This window comes from Brachyhypopomus gauderio, chromosome 18 (assembly GCF_052324685.1).
Source record: "Brachyhypopomus gauderio isolate BG-103 chromosome 18, BGAUD_0.2, whole genome shotgun sequence".
Taxonomy (NCBI): Eukaryota; Metazoa; Chordata; class Actinopteri; order Gymnotiformes; family Hypopomidae; genus Brachyhypopomus; species Brachyhypopomus gauderio.
Genome location: NC_135228.1, coordinates 4,442,140 through 4,461,163, shown reverse-complemented (window position 1 = coordinate 4,461,163; position 19,024 = coordinate 4,442,140). Strand labels below are relative to the sequence as shown.

The 19,024-nt window shown below is 42.4% G+C and overlaps 2 protein-coding genes across 3 annotated transcripts in view; one reads left to right on the top strand and one right to left on the bottom strand.

The window, feature by feature from the left end:
- LOC143482194 (NACHT, LRR and PYD domains-containing protein 12-like) overlaps positions 1-19,024 on the top strand; it is a 250,500-nt gene that overhangs the window by 99,771 nt on the left and 131,705 nt on the right. The gene's annotated exons all lie outside the window — the stretch shown is intronic.
- Positions 2,015-3,441, bottom strand: LOC143482341 (uncharacterized). Its single transcript, XM_076980687.1, has 5 exons — positions 3,366-3,441; positions 2,800-3,053; positions 2,593-2,721; positions 2,281-2,421; positions 2,015-2,161 (listed from the first exon to the last, which is right to left on the bottom strand). Exons 1-5 carry the CDS (start codon positions 3,439-3,441, stop codon positions 2,015-2,017), a joined length of 747 nt encoding a protein of 248 aa, XP_076836802.1.

Below are 19,024 nucleotides of genomic sequence, written 5' to 3'. Positions count from 1 at the left end.
GCACTACTGTCAGGATGTTCAAATAGGAATCTAAATAAACTTCAAATAGTTCAAAATGCCGCAGCCAGGGTTCTGACCAGAACTAGAAAATTTCAGCATATCAGTCCAGTCCTATCAGCCCTGCATTGGCTCCCAGTTAAATTCCGTATTGACTTTAAAATTCTTTTATTAACTTATAAAGCATTGCACGGGCTTGCTCCTGAGTACCTTCAGGAACTTATTTCCTATTACGAACCCCCACGCCCACTAAGATCACAGGGTGCTGGTCTTTTATTAGTTCCAAAAATTAATAAGGTAACAGCAGGGGGAAGAGCCTTTTCTTGTAAGGCCCCCCAGCTTTGGAATAATCTTCCTAAATGCGTCCGGGACTCCGACACAGTCACAATCTTTAAGTCTAGGTTGAAAACCCACTTATTTAGTTTAGCGTTTGATAATTAATATCCCCCCTTAGATAAAAGTACAGATCCAGGGGTTCATAGACGAAGGGTTTTATGGTAGACTGGGGCGCTGGTGCTGTCGTCCTGTCACTGCTCGTGGTCACTCAAGTTTGTTGACAGTGCAGTGGACGAATGCCATTGTCTCAGAATGCCCCCAAGCCTATGTTACCTTCTGGTTCTGCCTTTTTAGCTAGGCTGTAATAATTTACCTAAATGCCGGAGTTGCTGCCACACTCCGGAAATGTTTATAATTTTACCTGTCCTGTATATGTCCTCATACAGAGCTAATTTTCCCTGTTTCATTTCTTCACATGGCTGCCCGCCTGCTTGAGGAATAATGAGATGAGGAGACCAGCGATCCATCCTGAGCCAGCCACCTCCTGCCTAACCGGATGCATACTTTTCCTTTTCTTTCTCTTCTTTCTGTCTAAATTGTTGTTGTTGTTGTTGTCATGGTGACCGGTGTCGGCCAGAGGAGGATGGGTTCCCCCCCTGAGTCTTGGTTCCTCTCAAGGTTTCTTCTTCATGCAAAAAAACTAGGGAGTTTTTCCTTGCCACTGTCGCCTTTGGCTTGCTCACTGGGGGCTAGGACTCGGCACTTGTAAAGCTGCTTTGTGACAACAACTGTTGTAAAAAGCGCTATATAAATAAAATTTGATTGATTGATTGATTGATTTTAGAGGAAGTTTAAGGGTCGTAAGGCAGGTTGAAGCCACTGGCAAAGACAGGTCAGGCATTACTTCAACATAGAGATGATCTGGGAGGACTGACCAACCAGTCCAAAACTGCACCAGCTCATGTAGTTCTGATGGAGAACCTGCAAGAGGTTTGTTAAATTCAAACAAAAGCAAGAGTGCTTAGCATCACTTCTATTAAAGAGAGGCCTGTTTGACAGACGAACCTTTCTGAATATATTCTCTCAAAAAGCCTGTGACTTGGCAAGATTGTTCCAAGTTGAACTGGTCCTCCTCTTCATCACTGTCAGGTTCAGGCCTAACCATTTTAAGTATCATCTAAGGGGCAGAAGTTATTGAATTAAGTCTAAACCCGTCATGATTCCTGTTACGTGCCAAGGGATGTGGCACGCCTGTGTTTGATAAAGCCCTTGTTGTACAAACAGTGAACTGCCTGTATCAGCTGTGTTTTGTTTTCTTTTTGTGGTGAGACTTTTAAGGTGACAGGATGCTTGGAAGAAGGCGGAGCCAAAAGTATATAACGGCGAAGCAGACGACCAGAAGCGCGCGTCTTTGGTGGGATTGGGTTATGTCATGGTGCCTGGCTTTTGTGTTCTATGGGCTTTGATAGGTAAGACAGGCGCGCTTTTACATGATTCCCACACGTAGTTGGTCTATGTTTATACACACCAGGTAAGAGGCGTGTGTGTGTTGATGTATTTATGGTTATTATTCAGATAGGAGGTTTTGTTTTTGTTTTATTTTTCATGTTAAGCTAGACTGGGGTGTCTGGGGTTAGCACACTGGGGTTATGTTTTGTTTATTTCATTTCTTTGACACCGCCTTGGTCTAAGCCCTTTTATGCTGTGTGTGTGTAAATTGTAAAATAAAGCAAAGCAGCATTCACCCACCGAAATACCGGAAGCCTAGCGTCATTGTGGTCAAACTGAGTTCATACTCCACCGGCTGTGCTACCAGTACACGGTCCCACTTTCTTCCCACTTGCTGGGTGTAAAAGGGGACCGTAACAATTCCAAAAATGAAGTTTGCCTGCATTTCATCAAATATCAAGTTATGTGACTAATGTAAATCACCGAGTGTTGAATTCTATTCCATTCATATGCATAAAGCAAAAATATTTTAAAATAGGAGGATGTTGGGAATATTACCTCTGGGTCCAGCAATAGAGCAGAGGATCTGGGGAACAGCATCACTGTTAAATCTGGCCGTTCTTTGATCATTCGCAGCACCCCCGTGTCCTTCAGCCCCCTTCGCATTTGTGCAAGCTGCCTTTCACGTCTGCCAATAACCTGAAAATATTTGTTAAAAATAGACTGAAGATGTGCAGAGAAAATATGCAAAGATAACCATTGGTATGAGAATTACTTTGATACAGATGGAGTGTACACCCACTGTCTGAGACAGCACATACACCACCATAAATAAAATGCAACGCCACAAAACAGCACCCTCCAACATACCTCATGGTGGAGGACGGCTTCTGCTAACCACCTTCTGTTAGAGTTGGTGACTGGAGGCAGATCCCAGCTTAAGGCCAGGCTGTTTATATCCTCTTTTTCCTGTGGGCTCGGCTCACTCTGGCATTCCAGCTGTAAAATTATAATTTGTGAGACAAAACCGCCAACAGGCTTTTTCAATTTCTGTTTTAAGATAATGTAAATTCTTACTAGAGTCACAATATTGGCCACATCTATATCAGGGCAGTCTTTCAACTCCAAAATAGGAGCAGCATCTTTACTGCCACTTAGAAGGGGAAGGAGAGATGGGCTCAGCCCTGAGAAGTGTGGACCTCCATGAATAAATGTGTGGCCAATCATTATTCCCACAACTCTAAACAGGTCACCATCTACAAGTGCTCTTGATGTTGAAGGAACTTTGTGATCATCTTCTCCATTGAATAGAAGTGTTTTTCCACAGTTATCTGGGGGTTAGAGGTTAGGAGACATTTTAAAACCTAGATAAAAGGTCACACTAATTCTTTGAATAGCAATGTTGATTAAGTGAATAATTGCCTGAACATGACTGCCAAAAAAAATTGCAATAGCACAAATCACCCACAGTCTGAAACAATCAGTGGTTTACCAAAACAACCAATTAAATGGCGCTGTACATCAGTCAAACGTGGACGTAATTCTGAACTTGAAATAATGTCTGCTAAATCCTTTTCAGGCAACATTTACTTTACTTTGAAAAACTACACAAATTCCATCTTATGGGAATTACATCTACTCACCAAGGTCAATGTCAAATCCAAAGTGCAGCTTGTCCATTAGTAGGGAGAAAAAGTGTCGTGTTACTCCATCCCCCATTGCAGCATCTCCTGTTTATGATTATAATGAGCAGAAAGCTATAAGAATCATTATTAGTCTATAGCAACAGTCAGTCAAAATTTAAATCTTACACTGAAGGGACTTGTCCAATCAAAATTTTGTCGTTTATAGAAGGTAAGCATTTCTCGTTCACGATCCTGTTCACTGGCATGTACATCAAGTGTCATAACTAGGGATGCACCGAAATGAAAATTGTTAGCCGAAACCGAAAATGAGGAAACCAAGGCCGAAAACCGAAACACCGAAATACATTATGCCAATTATTAGTAACATTGGATTTATGGCTAACCTCACTAAAATCAAGGCATTGCTATTCAAAGAATAAATCAACTACAAAATTTGATTTGAAAATATTTATTTAGCACTGACATTACAGTAATGCATATTATAAAATTAAATTAGTGGTGGGCTGACAACGGCCGACCACTAATTAAATTTAACTCGCTTGCAGACCGTTTTTATCTGAGAGGATAAATATATGTATTTTATACGAGTTAAATTTAATTATAACTGACTGGCCTGAAAGATAAATATAAATTCTCTCATAAAAACTTGACGTGAGTTGCAACAACATTAAACAGCTCAGGTAAACACGCTTCTGAGAAATGTCGTCTGCTTGGCAAAACATAACAGGGCTCAATGTGCTCTATTAGCCTACGAAATCCCTACAACAGAGAATGGCTGATCGTCTAAAGCAATGAGTTCCATAATTTTTAGTGTAATGTCCTTTCCCTTGGCGCCATCACTGGAAAACTTTTTTGCTAGCTTTATTCAAATAAGCGCGTGCAGGTGGCGATTTTTGCTTGCGTCTTCACAACACATTGTTTCGGCCGTGTAGTTTCGGTGATGAAAGTATTTCGGCCGAAAATGCTAATTTAAGCCATTTCGGCCGAATTTTCGGTGCATCCCTAGTCACAACTACATCTGGCTTTTCCTTAGCATTCCTTAAAATGTGCCTTCGATACATCTTGGCAGCTGTGTCAAGATCAGGCTCCAACTTCCACTCTGTGGTGTTTGTGTGAAATATTAATAATACAATAAGTTAAATATTCACATCAAAAAGACAAAGGGCTTTTATATGATGTAAATAATGTTCAGAACAGTTCTGATTCATGAAAGAAAAAGTTTATCATTGGTTGGCCTCTTAAAATGCAAATGAACACATGTACAGCTCTGCGATATGATTAGGACTGAACCTTCAATGGCAGACTGCTGTTGAGCAATGACTGGTTGATGGATCATCAGCCACTGATACCTAAAGGGAAACAAAATACCTGATGTATAATTTTAGAATAAAAGTATTATTCTTGAGATATGTAAACCCTGCCACTTACTTCTCACAGACATCAACATGGCCTGGCATTTCTGACAGGCTGTATTTCTCAGTGCAATACAAGCATTCAGTCAATGGGCCAGATGATATGGACTGATCATACCCAAGCTCAAGGCTCTGCAATATCATGTAAGCACACAAAAAATGCAAGCTTGAAAACAGAACTCTGCAAGACTCCAGCCCTCTAGCACAGGGGTTCAACAGACCAGATTTTAGCACATGTACCCTTCAAGTCATGCTTATCCAGCTATTTTCCACCATGGACATCAGCACACCAACAAGCCTGTATTGTCAGAAACTAGCAGAAAGATGTGCATGCAGAGTTTCATCTGCACTTCAACACATGTAACATTACAAATTGTTTTTGTACATCTATGTCCTTCTGTAGTGGTCGTATATATACAAGATTGCATTTTCTGCTCGGATTGCATTTTCAAGATGCATTTTGACACATTTTGAGCGCTGTTGGTATCGTAATATTATAGCAAACAGGGGTGGCGCTATTTCTCCATTAACGTTTGAATATTGACATCTTTTTAGCGTGGTGGTGAGGTTGAAAATTACATTTCAAACGCGTTATCACGAAATGTAAAGCATATTAAGCGAATAGCATTTTAATTATAATTTTGATACAACCTTTGCATGATCACATGAACTTGATAATTCAAATCGGGAAATACATTTTCATTTCAACAAAGGCACAAATAAAGCAACAAAATGTATGTGTAAATGAAATGTGAATGGAGTTATTGCATTTGAATTTGAATTTTGAGCTCAAAGTTGCTTGTATGAGTGGAACAATTGCAAATGAAAATGGAGTTATTGCATTTGAATTTGAATTTTGAGCTCAAAGTTGCTTGTATGAGTAGAACATGTAAATGCAAATGCGCATTACATTTTCATTTTAATATTGAGACAGAAAAACTTCCATAGGCGGCAGGCTTGTTTGTTTGGCAGCATTTTGGGTACCCGGCAGAAATGATAAATGGCAAGAGAGTGACTGATAAGACACTGACCATATACAAACATTGTATGAAAATAATGCCATACACCGCGACTAATACGAGCACGATACAGAGACATTTTCAGCACCACCACAGCTCAGTACTCAGATCAACATATCTCACTTGGTAGCAGGGACAGAACGGCGCTTTGGCAAGTTGAGACCGCAGGATATCGGGAGCAGTGTGGGGATGTTAATATTCTTAAAAATGAACATGGCAGTGTAGTTGCAGCAAATTCAGTGACATCCTTGGTCAGGCTCTGTTTGCACTATTTGCACTCTGTATTGACAGAGAAAAACTTTTTGTTTTGCACATAATAAAGTGAGTCCCCGCTTAAAGACGGGTCTGGTTAACGATGGGCCGGAGTTACGAACGACTTTTTATGTTATTTTGTGCGGTGCGCGGAGGAGCAGTGGCAGCACAGTGGAGTGTTGTGCACGAGAACATTGTTCATTTTTTTCTATACTGTATTTACGATCAAAGCGTATCTAAATTTGGGTTCGCGCTTAACGACGAACTTTTCGGTCTAATACCGTCGTTAAGCGGGGACTCGCTGTATTGTTTGCGCTCGAAAAGGAGAAATATTTTTATTTATTTTATTTTAACTTTTATGAAATTTTATTTTAATTTTAATTTGTAGGACAAGTTTATTAAGTTCATGCTTGCATTATGCATGTTAAGAGTTCTAATAAAACATTTCAAAATGCATGTGTAACTCAGTTAAATAAAAGTATGTTGTCCAGTCATATAATTTGTCATTTTAGTTTTCTTAAAATCTCGTCACGTCTCGTTCTCGTGAACCCAATATCGTGTCTCTGGTGAGCTGAGTGTATCGTCACACCCCTAGGTAGCAGTAATCCTTTGGAGGAGACGATAAACACCCTGACCAGTGCACAAGCTATGGTGGCGTACTGCTTACAAGCAGAATAAATAGAACATTTCTCCATAGTACTGCTGGCTAGCATGCAATCAGTGGTGATTAGCTTGATTCGAAGCGGCGGTGTTTGTGTAAATTTACTCATGTTCAAAGGGCTTCCATATGGGAAGATACAACTCTCATATGGCGCATTTCCACTAGGGCCTACTTGGTGCGGTACGGTTCGATTCGCGACGGTTTGTGAGTGTTTCCATTAGCACCACTTCCCTGTGAGCCGGCCCCTTTGGGTACTATTTTCGTACCGACTCGCTTGAGGTTCTAACCGTTCCGAAGCGGTACAGTTCTGTGACGTGGAGGAACAGCATGACACTGATTGGCCAGGGAGTGTCGTCACAGGTTGCGTCAGGAGAGCGACTCCTCCGCTATGCTATGGACTCCTCAGCCATTTTTAAAACCCAAGGAGCGAAGTCTGTTCCCTGGTCAAACGCCGAGGTACAAACCTTTCTGTTAATAATCAGCGATCAAAAAATCCAGGGCGAACTGGACGGGGCCACTAGAAATGTAAAGGTTTTTAGCGAGGTTTCCGCGCTAATGGCCACTCATGGCTACCAGCGGTCCGTTCAGCAGTGCCGGTCGGTCCAAGCTAAAAAAGCTTAACGCGATTACCGGGCGGTGAAGGACCATAACGGACGCAGCGGAGCAAACCGCAAAGACTGGAAATGGTTCCAGCAAATGGATGTCATATACGGTCACCGGCCAGCCAGTAACGGAAGAGAAAGAGCTGGACAGACACGGCAATGTCAGTGCTGGAGGCCACGGAGAATGGTGAGTGTATTGTGATTTCAGTTTTACTAGGCTCGTAAAAGATGTAATATGAACGTAATATGAACGCATCTATTGTAAACGCAGGAATTTAGAGCTGTGTTTGTAGTTAATGTTACCACCACAGTCACTACTGTACAATAGCTAGCTCTTAGCCTTGCTAGTTGCTAGTTAGCTGTAGCCATAAACAAAGCATCAGCAGCGATGACGTGCTACACAGTTTGTGCAGTTACGGTATATCGTTGTTCCTTCACGGGAATACTTGTGTTTAATATTTGTTATTTTTTACGTTCAAGATTCCCCTTCCACTGACGAGGCGAGCGGAGTTGGCGGAAAATGTTTCCTTCAACCGGGCTTTCCTCGGGGTGCTTGGCGAACTTGTGAACACCATGCGAGACGGACGCCAGTAAAAGCACACAAAATGTTGCTTGTAGTACTATAAATATTTATTTCATATAAAGCTACACGTATATATTTGCTTTTTGCACTTTTTAAAACTATAACTATATTATTTACATATGTTGTACTTTAAATATCTATATTTCATAATAAAGTTTGATTTCATTTGATTGTATGACTGATGCTTTTTATGCAGGGTGTGTTCAGCCTGTTTGAGTAATACCAAATTATTATCAATAATTAGAGCAACCACATACAATAATGAAGATAAAGATAAATAAGATACAATAATGGTATGTGTTAAGGGGCATCAACCGGTGTTGTGGTCGCATACAAATGATGTTACGACACTACAACCCGCGCGCCAACAGCGACTCCACCCACATTGTGGTGGTCCACCATTGTAATGGAAACACAACGCGACCGTACCGTTCCGTTGCGAATCGACCCGTATCGAACCGTACCGCGCCAAGCAGGCCCTAGTGGAAATGCGCCATTAGTCCTCCTCAAACCGAACCAGTGTGCATGTCCGCGCAGCGCGGACGGTTACTTGTGCAATACGACTTGACCTACAGAACAGACATTCATACAGTGCTATTCATTCAGTAGTATTGTAATAGTGCATATATATCTGTGTGAATGGCTGAAACACAGTCACTGATGTACACTATGGGCCCGCTCTGCGCGGCCCAATGATCAGCTGATGTGCGGCATGTTGTCAGTCAGTATGTATGTCCAGACACAGTGTACTGCGCAGGTAACCAGTCCGTGCTGCGCGGATCTGCACACTGTTCAGTTTGAGGAGGACTGAGAGGTTTATCTTCCCGTATGGAAGCCCTTTGTGCCGCATCACGCGACACGGTTACCGCTTCTGGTGTAATGTTCTGAGGATTTCAGTGTGAATATGATTACACATACAAACTGCACCTCCGAATCAGGCCAGTCACAGCTGATAGCACGGTAGCCAACAGTACTATGGAGAAATTTTCCCTGAATTACGAGATGGCTCACTCATAACGAGCAGCCTGTCGCCATACCCAGCATCACAAACTGAAAGCACAAAATGGCGTCGATGACGTTAGATTTCATTCCATATATTCAGACTTTCACCACTTGAAAGTCTGAATATATGGAATGAAAGTCTGAATATATGGAATGAAAGTCTGAATATATGGAATGAAAGTCTGAGAATATGGAATGAATGTCTGAATATATTGTGTTCCGTCCCGCACACTAGCAGCGGGATTTGTTCGTTTGTTTAATCCCAGTTGGTCAACATTTGAATTCTCTTTTGCTACATTGTTGTTCTCCCACTTTCGTTTAATAGTGCCATCTAATAATGATGGGAATTTCGGCTCTTTTTAGGGAGCCGGATCTTTTTGCTCAGCTCCTCATAAAGAGTTGGCTCTTTCGGCTCCCAAATGGCTCCTTATTTGAGGGGGTGGCGAACGTACTTTGTTGACGAGGGGGAGGGGGAGGGGTGGCGAACGGTGGAAGCGTTTATACTTTAAATGAAAGAATGAAAGTCTGAATATATGGAATGAAACCTGACGTCTTCGACGCACTCGCGCCATTTTGTGCTTTCACTCGGAGATACTGGGTACGGCTGCAGGCGGTGCGTTATGGGTGAGGCAGCAAGAAATCTCGTGGCAGCAATCCTCAGTAATGAGGAGATGATTAACACCCTGGCCAGTGCATGCACGAGCCAAAATAATGTTGGTAACCGATTTCAATTTCGTTCAAACGACGACAAAGTTTTATCACTTTTTCGCCGCGGAAGGCGGACTGCGCCGAACCACACAGGCCAGACAAATCCAGAAAGAAACATGTGTTCCACCTCTCAGGAGCAACCCCCAACAGTCTCTAGTTACAATCTTCGCCCGTTTGCTAGAAAGGGGAGATACAAGAGGTAAGACATACAACCGAATGCATTGCTTGTGAACATGTGTTCCATTCATAACAATAGGCATAACCCAAAATATCAGATACATCAGGGTTGCTAACTCTCACGCAATGAGCGTGAGACACGCATTTGACTGTCTTCACACGCCATACATTCGATTTCTTACGCTGAAAAAAATGTAGTTCATCTATCTCTGATCTACATCTATGATTCAATGAGTTACTAGTTCGCTCTGGCGCCAACCACTGGTGACCCCCCCCTGGTGACCCCCCCCCCCCCCCCCGGTTAACGTTTGACAGACATACACATACACAAAGTTATGGCTGGTTGGTGTATGATATATGTAGCACAGTTTCTTATTGTACACTGTTAAGACACAAATGACAATGACAATCAGTAATTAAAATAAACAGTTATAAAGGCAGTGATGTTAATAACCTGAAAGATAAGTGCAATGTATTGTTTTTTTTATGTCTCTAAGGTTTCAGGCACTAAGCAGTTCATGTTCAGTGGCTCAGTCATACACCAAAGAAGTAATTCTCCTGCCAGATCACACAATCACGCTCGTGCCAAGGCGTGCCACAAAAGCTTGGCTTTTTGAAAATGGACATATAAAATCTGCTTTGGAATTTGGCTGTGACTGGGACTCTAACAAAGTAATGCAGGCAATAATATCAGCCTTCCAGCCAGTCGTGGAGGGATGCAGGTAAGCAATTGATCTGCTTTGTCACATATTACTGGTTCTTTTTATTTTTGCAATAATAAGATAATGTACTATAGTTTGGAAGGTTGTGTGAAAAGGTGTATGTGAGTTTAAAGATTTATAGATAATTGAATGCTGCTCATTTTAAATACAGTATTGACTTTAATACTTCAATACTATTAAGAATTATTATTATTTTATATTAACTTTAGTTTGTCAATATAAAATTTGCCAAATTGACTTACTGGTACAACTATCAGAGCACATTTTTGTCTGCAGACCAATTACGTACTAAACCATTTTTTTCCAAATATTGTAGTGATGTGTATTAACTTTAGCAGAACATTTTTTATTTACATCTATTCATTTATCCATAATCATCTGCATTGGACAACTTTTCTAGTTGCATAGTTTCTATTGTCACTAAGCACTATATACTTAATTCTTGTCTGGTCTCTCTGTCACAGTACTGCATGTACTAATATTTACTATAATAGTGAACTGGCAATATTACTCTTGGTAATGTAACTGTACCTACCAACCTGTATACACCAACATCTATACACATTGCACATATGCCTACTACACATGCTGCATTGTAGTAAAAATAAAGTACATCAATGCAATCTTTTTATTTTCTTTTATGTAATGTCAGGTCATATACAGGGTGTTATTCATGCTTTCAGGTTGCAAATTCTGATGCCGTGCCACAACAAACTAGTTGAGCCATCCCTTACCTCCAAACAGACTGAGTGGAGACCTTGTGAAAAAACTTTTTCATCAAAAGTCCATTTAAGTCCGGCCTGACAAGGTCATTTTAAGAGAGGCAAAACAATCTGTAAGTAGATTGTTTAAGACTGTAAGCTGAAGATTTTAAGAAATGTATATGGCATTATGTATATTAGTACAAAGCTGTGTTTTACACTGGCTGTCTTTAAACTCTTTTACTTGTAGTTTTCACTGACGTAATATACTATGTGCTCTCTTTGACAGTCATGTTCAGAAGGATACAGTAGCAACACAAGCAGCTGTGATTTGGCCGAAATGTCAGACTGTGATAAACATGGTAAATATTTTTATCTAAATAATGAAACTTCAGATTCATTGACATTGGATTTGTATTTGTTTCTGCATCACGTTTACATAGTTATATAAAGTGCATTTTAAGACACATTTAGATTTAATTGAAGTTGTTTTTATGCTATACTCAATTTTTTTTCACATTTTGTCTCTCATAGTTGAGGTCTACCTAAAAAATATTATATTCGTGATGTGCTAGTTGGGAGGTTCAAATCGCTGTTGTGAGTCCGGTTAGAACTCCAAAGAAAGGTTTAGTCGCACTCCAGTGGGTTTAACTTGCGTTTGCTGTTTATTCTCACTTTAAGTGACATGTGTGGTTTTTCATATCCACGCCCACAATCACGACGGGGTGGCAACGAACTGTAAACAGCTACAACAACTTAGAACTGTGATTCAGTGCAGCTCCTTTCTCATCTGCCTGCAGCTCAAATGTGCTCTGCATGTGGCTCACATGTGCTTTAAGCTCCGCCCCTTAAAGATCCAGTACAACAGTTTTCGGCAGCCTTTTTAACAGCCGCCCCCGTATTCACCTGTGAATACGAACAACTAAAAAAGGCTGAATAAAGGGGGTAATTAGTCTTCCTCAGGTAAGGCGGGTAGGCTGACAAGTCTTGCCACGGGTCGAATGTAGGTTCTTCCCTTCACTGACACTTCAGCTGATCTGATCCGTTTGTCTGGTCCAGCGAAAACTTGAAAGACTTTCCCTACAGGCCAAAGAGCTCGTGGAAGCTGATTATCCACAATCATGACCACATCTCCTACTTGTAGATTGGCGGATTCAGTTTTCCACTTCAGGCGGGCTTGGAGTCCTGGCAGGTAGTGCTTCAGGAAAGTTCTCCAAAATTGGTCGGCCAGAATTTGACTGTGCCTCCACCTTCTTCGCCCGAGAATCTCTGAGTTGTCATAGACGACTTGCGGCAGCGAGGCATCCCGCCGCCCCATAAGGAGATAGTTAGGGGTTACTGGGTCAGGGTCTGCTACTTCAGATGAGGTGTAGCCCAGGGGTTTTGAATTGAGCATCCCCCCAATTTCAATAAGCACTGTGCGCAACACCTCTTCGGTGACGGTTTGGGATCCAATGATGACTTGAAGAGCAGTCTTCAGCGAACGGATTTCACGCTCCCAGCAACCTCCGAAGTGTGGGGATCCAGGAGGATTGAAGGCAAACTTGATTTGCTGGTAAGCCAGCTGCTCTTTGAGTTCAGGATGAAGTGTTTGAAATGCTTCCTGCAATTCACGTTCTCCTCCTCGGAAGTTCGTCCCCTGGTCACAGAGAATCTCCTTAGGTTTCCCGCGCCTGGATATAAAACGTCTCAGAGCCATTAGAAATGCATCTGTGTCAATACTGGGAATTAAATCAAGGTGGACTGCTCTCGTAGTTAGACATTTAAACAATATCCCCCACCTTTTCTCGTTACTGCGTCGGATCTTGATGTTGTACGGCCCAAAACAATCCACACCAGTGGAATAGAATGCCGGCTTGAACAGACGCAGTCTGGCTGGAGGGAGGTCCGCCATTCTGGGTGGATTAGGGTGACCCTTCCACCTCTTGCACTCAACACAGGATTTCTGATGGCGACGTACGGCTTCACGTCCACGTAACACCCAATATCTCCTTCTGATCTCAGCAAACACTCTTTCTGGTCCAGGATGTTGGAGCCTCTCGTCATAATCCTGGATGATGAGTTGGGTCAGGGCATGTCTGGGGTCCAGAACAATGGGATGCACTTCATCCACAGTCATGTCAGGATTACGACGTAAACGGCCTCCCACTCTGATGAGCCCTATCTCCTCATCGAACTCAGGTGCAAGTAGGAGGAGACGACTAGACTTAGCAATGGGTTTAGTTTCAGGAATTCAGGTCCGTCTGTCCATCTACTGCCTTTGCTGATGTCTTGGATAGTGAGGCCACGAGTGATGTCGTCCGCCGGGTTGTCTCGTGAGGGCACGTACCTCCATGTGGCCGCTTCGGTTAACTCTTGTATTTCCGCCACACGAGTACCCACGAAGACTTTGTATCTGCAGGAATCTGAACCCAACCAGGTTAGGACTGTGGCAGAGTCAGACCACAAGATGCAGTTGCGTATGGGAAGGGTTAACTCAGTGCTGATAACCTTGTAGAGCTGGGCGCCCGTTAAGGCAGCACACAACTCTAGCCGAGGAACAGATTGTTGCTTCTTTGGGGCAACACGAGACCGTGCTGCGAGGAAGGCAACCTCAACTTTTCCCCCTGGACTCTCTGTCCTTAGATTAGCTACTGATCCATATGCCTGTTCGGAGGCATCACAGAACACATGAATGTCTCTCCTACTGTTGGGTTGGTCCAGGCTGGGACTGGTGTAGCACCTAGGCAGTGTGATCTTGTGCAACTGTGCCAGCTCTGCTTCCCATGCATGCCACTTTTGTAATAGCTCCTCAGGGAGTTGTGGGTCATCCCAATCCCTTCTCTTTTCCCACAGGTGGCGTACAATAACCTTGGCTCGGGTGGTATAAGGCGCTATGTAGCCAAGAGGGTCATACTGACTGGCTAAAACTCTATAAATATTCCTCATAGTAGTCATTGAGCAATTGATGTGTCTGTGTTTGTAAGTAAGGGTGTCAGACTTACAGTTCCACTGTAGTCCAAGAGCTGGTTCTTGGATGTCAGACTGATCTTGGTTTAGCCACTAGAGGGGCAAGCCTGACAGATGTCTATATTTCTGCTGGAGTAAGACAACTGGATGGGAATGTTCAGCTAAACTCAATTGCTCGGCTGTGAAGGCACTCTGAATATTGTACATCTTGTCAGGATTGGCTGCTGGAGAAATTGTGAAAGACACGGCGGCTCCTTGGAGCTTCTCCACTTCTTGTCTGACTGTACGAAGAGCTAACACCTCTTTACTTCCTCTAAGGCCCAACAGTTTAGCGGCTGGCTGGAGCAGAATAGTCCTCTCAGATCCGTCGTCTAAGACTGCATATGTCTCAAGGGACTTGTCACCATTCCTCAGGAGTACCTTACTGATCTTCAGTAGCACCTTGCAGTTGTAGGCTGGACGGTCAACGTACATAACTTTGTTGGCAGTGTTAACAAGGCAGTTTTCTGCTGAAGATGTAGGTGATGTTTGTTCCTCGTCTGGCCTCTTGTTCACCTCGTGCAGCACGAGCAGATGTCTTCTGCCACAGGTCTTACAGGGAGCTTTGAGTGTACACTTTGCAACTTGGTGATTACGTCCGCAACGCCAACACTTATTGTTTACTTTGATCCATGTCACCCTTTGTTCTTTGCTCAGGCTCTTAAAGTTGGAACAGTTGTTCAGGAAATGCTTGTCATTGTCACAATAAGGACAATAGGCTGTTACCTTTCCTACTCCCTTTGACTTGTTGGAAGGATGTTCAGGTACGCCTGGTGTTGCTACACTCTCTGATCCTGAGACCTTCTCAGTACCCAGGAGGATAGTAGCAGTCTTACTAGAATGTTTAGGAGTGCGCTTGGTATCAGGCTTCTTGGTGAACGACTCCTCTCTTCTGGGGGGCTTCATGTGGTCTTCCTGCACTTCCAGCTCGTATTCTAGCCACTCAGCAAAATCAACGAGGGTGGGAATGGCCACTCTTAGAGGATGGATATATCTCTTAAAGCTAGTGTTGAGGTCATAGGGAAGTTTACTTAAGAGCCTTGAAACGTGAGAGCCGCAACTTAACTCTACTTGCCCTCTTTGTCCCAGTTGTTCTAACATGCCTACCAGTGATCGCACGTTGAGGGCAAACAGACGGAAGCTCTTAACATCGCCGCTGCGTATATTTGGACTATCCATTAACTCTGCGATCCGTTGCACTGCAAGCTTGTGAGGCTATCCATACATCTTAGTGAGAGCCATCATTGTATCCGTGTAAGGTTGCCTTGAGTTGCAGTAGGAGTCAGCTACAAGTGAAGCTTCTTCACATTGGAGGTGATCTGTCAGGATTTGGTACTTGTATCTTTCAGTGCCATTGACTGGTAACAGATTATCCAAAGCAATCTTCATGCGTGCAAACTCTCTGGGGTCTGGTGATGTAAGGCTGGGTATGGTGGGTTTAGGCCCCCTGTATGTAGTCTCTCTCAGTGGTTCATCTAGGCAGGTGGTTGGAAAAATGAAGAATCTCCACCTGGAAAGAAAGGTGCACTCTGCTGGGGTGTAGCTGTATAGTTATAGGGCAGGCCTCTTGATGGTTGGGTAACTCGAAGTTGAGTTAAGTCTTGTAACAGATTTCCTTGGTTGCTGAGTGTTGGATATTGTTGCTGCTGGTAGAGTCCATAACCACCACTGTACACACTTTGAGGTGGAGGAGGCAGGAATTGAGAGTGATGGGCTGCTGGCTGGGGCTGTAAAGCAACCATCAGGTTTTGGAACTGTTTACGGAGTTCAGCATTTTCTTGACGGATCTCTCTGAGAGCAGCACTGACTTCAGAAACGTGGTGGGTTTGCTGCTCTCCGGTGACTAGTCCCCTAGATTGGCTAAACTCAGATTCTTGCTCCTCACTCTCCCCCAGGCTCATCGAGCTCTGACTGATTGGTGGTGATGGAGATCTTGTAGCTGGAGGCTCTGACCTTATTCGATCCATAGATGCTCCCTTTTCATTTATAAATGGTGAACGAAATTGACTCTGAGCTCCAGGTCCACTGAGGTCATAATGTGATAGGTAGGAAGGTATTGATAGATTTCGTTTGGGTCGAGCGTCTGCTACTGCTGACTCTTGATTCTGCATCTTTAAACAGCAATTTGCTTATCCGGCTCGAAGGACCATTAAAAAATATTATATTCATGATGTGCTAGTTGGGAGGTTCAAATCGCTGTTGTGAGTCCGGTTAGAACTCCAAAGAAAGGTTTAGTCGCACTCCAGTGGGTTTAACTTGCGTTTGCTGTTTATTCTCACTTTAGGTGACATGTGTGGTTTTTCATATCCACGCCCACAATCACGACGGGGTGGCAACGAACTGTAAACAGCTACAACAACTTAGAACTGTGATTCAGTGCAGCTCCTTTCTCATCTGCCTGCAGCTCACATGTGCTCTGCATGTGGCTCACATGTGCTTTAAGCTCCGCCCCTTAAAGGTCCAGTACAACAGTTTTCGGCAGCCTTTTTAACACTACCTATGATGTCAATTACAGGCCTCTCTCATCTTTAAGTGGGAGAACTTGCACAATTGGTGACTGACTACTTATTTTCCCCACTGTATGAGTGAAAGCAAGAATGATTTAAACTCGCTATTCCTACACATGGTTATATAATACAGTTATATGAAAACATTTGCAAATAAATATTTATTTATATATAAATATTAATTATAATATTATTCATAATTATATATATAATAAATTAAACTCTGTTTGGCAAGAGGTGTCCAAACTTTTGCATACGACTGTATGTGATGTTTGCTAAATATATATATATGTATGTATGTATATATATAATTAGGGCAGATAACGGCGATAACGGCGATAACGGCCGACAACTAATTAAATTTAACATTTAATATATATATGTATACAGATAAAAACGGTCTGCAAGCAAATTTAAGTAGTGGTCGGCCGTTATCGGTGTTAACGCCGTTAACGGCCCACCACTAAATATAATATAACCCATCGCAGCATTCAAAATAGCTCCCTATCACAGAAATATTGTACTATTTACCATATTTACAATTTACCATTATATTTACAATATAGTGCACTATTTCTGTAGTAGGGGGCGAACGCAGAGGAGTGATCTCGTGATCTGCCATGCTTAATTTCTTATGCAATCATGTGACAGCGAGTCGTCATCCTGGTCTCAGGGATGAGATCGGTCTCAGAGAGGAGGTGGCCTGAGAGGAGAGATTTACAGCCAGACTCTGTTGAGAAATTTTGCCCTTAGCCCCACGGTGCAGTTATTGACAGCCCCCCAATTTTATGCCACAGGTGGGTTTCTGCAGACTGTTGGTGATGCCCACGGACTAAGCAAAGCTGCAGTATCTAAATGTGTGCATGCTGTTACCAAAGCATTGCTTCACTATGCAGCAACATACATAACATTTCCAAGAACTAGGGATGCATTATATGAAACAAAAATTGGTTTTCATGCAATTGCAAACATTCCAGGAGTTGTTGGTGCAGTGGATGGCACTCTGATCCCAATACACACTCCCAGCCTCTTGAGCCCAATCTACATCTGCTTTGAATGTCCAAGTAATATGCAACCACCAAGGCCTCTTTACAGACAATGTGGCCAAGTGGCCTGGGAGTACTCGTGACTATGCTATGTTACACAACATTGCAGTGAAAGCTGGCATACACGTTCAAGAAGAGAAAGATGAGGATGATGAGGAGACAGAGGAAAGAAATGTTCTGGTAGAGTTACCAGGAGAAAGGAGAGAAGGACTTTACCAGGCTGGCCTGGAAAACCGAAGGCAAATTATAAGGAATGTTTTGCCTAGATACACCAGAAAATAAAATACTTTGGTTAAGTGTTGTGTGTGTGAAAGATTTTTGTTATAAACATACACTCAGAGGCATTTGTTGTGGTGCAAATTTTATTTTCAATAAACCAGTGGGGAACCGTCAGGGCCCTCTATGCCCTCGGGGGCTTAAAATATTCTATATATATAAAATATTATATATATATTAGGGGTGGGACGCGATCAAAAAAATTAATCGAATTAATCGGAAGCTTTGTAATTAATTAATCGAAATTAATCGCATTTTAATCGCATTTCAGTATTTAACATGAGAAATATTAATTTGTTAGAATGATGAATGAATCAATGAACATAATCATAAACTTCAACATCTTGTTTATTTTTCCACCAGTCTACTACGAAGACCAATATATGTGTAGTGTGCAGAAAACAGTTCAGAACATTTGAAATTCTGACCAAAAATGTTGTTTAATTTAGGGAGTTTTGCTCAGGATATTGGAAGAATTGAAGTAAATCAGAAGATGTTTTTTAATACCATTTTAGATGGTAGACTTTCTTTAATTTCCCAGGCCTCTGCCATAGGCATCTTCATAGTGCCTAGAAGTGATCTTCTGCATGCTCAAAGCAAATGACTGGATCTTCATCATCTATAGATTCATCATCTATAATATGAGCCGTCACACCAAGATCATTCTTGTTGCTAACAGAGGTCCAGTGATCCCCAGTCAGAGCCACATTTGTGGCACTCTTCACAATAACCCGTTTTAATTCTTTCCTCATCATACAGCTGCTGGATTTTCTTCGACATTGTCTTTCTGGGGTGAGTTTCCCAAAACGTTCTTAGTGCCAAGTACTTCGTCACCTCGTTCTTACGTACGAGGTTAAGAAGTACTTAGCGCTAAGAACGTTTTGGGAAACTCACCCCTGGACGGTAGTTCGTAACTTGCATCAGTTGACGCAATTCGCAGCGCTTCTTGTAAGCATTTATCTTCGACCACAGAGAGCGGACAACACAAATAATGTGACGC

Bases quoted from the DNA above. Each gene is read 5' to 3' on its own strand.
- LOC143482341 (XM_076980687.1), bottom strand. From the start codon at position 3,441: ATGGGGGATGGAGTAACACGACACTTTTTCTCCCTACTAATGGACAAG. The intron at 2,422-2,592 runs GTATGTTGGAGG...AAATATTTTCAG, and splicing joins AAGCCGTCCTCCACCATGAG to GTTATTGGCAGACGTGAAAG. The intron at 2,162-2,280 runs GTAATATTCCCA...GATGAAATGCAG, and splicing joins CTCTATTGCTGGACCCAGAG to GCAAACTTCATTTTTGGAAT.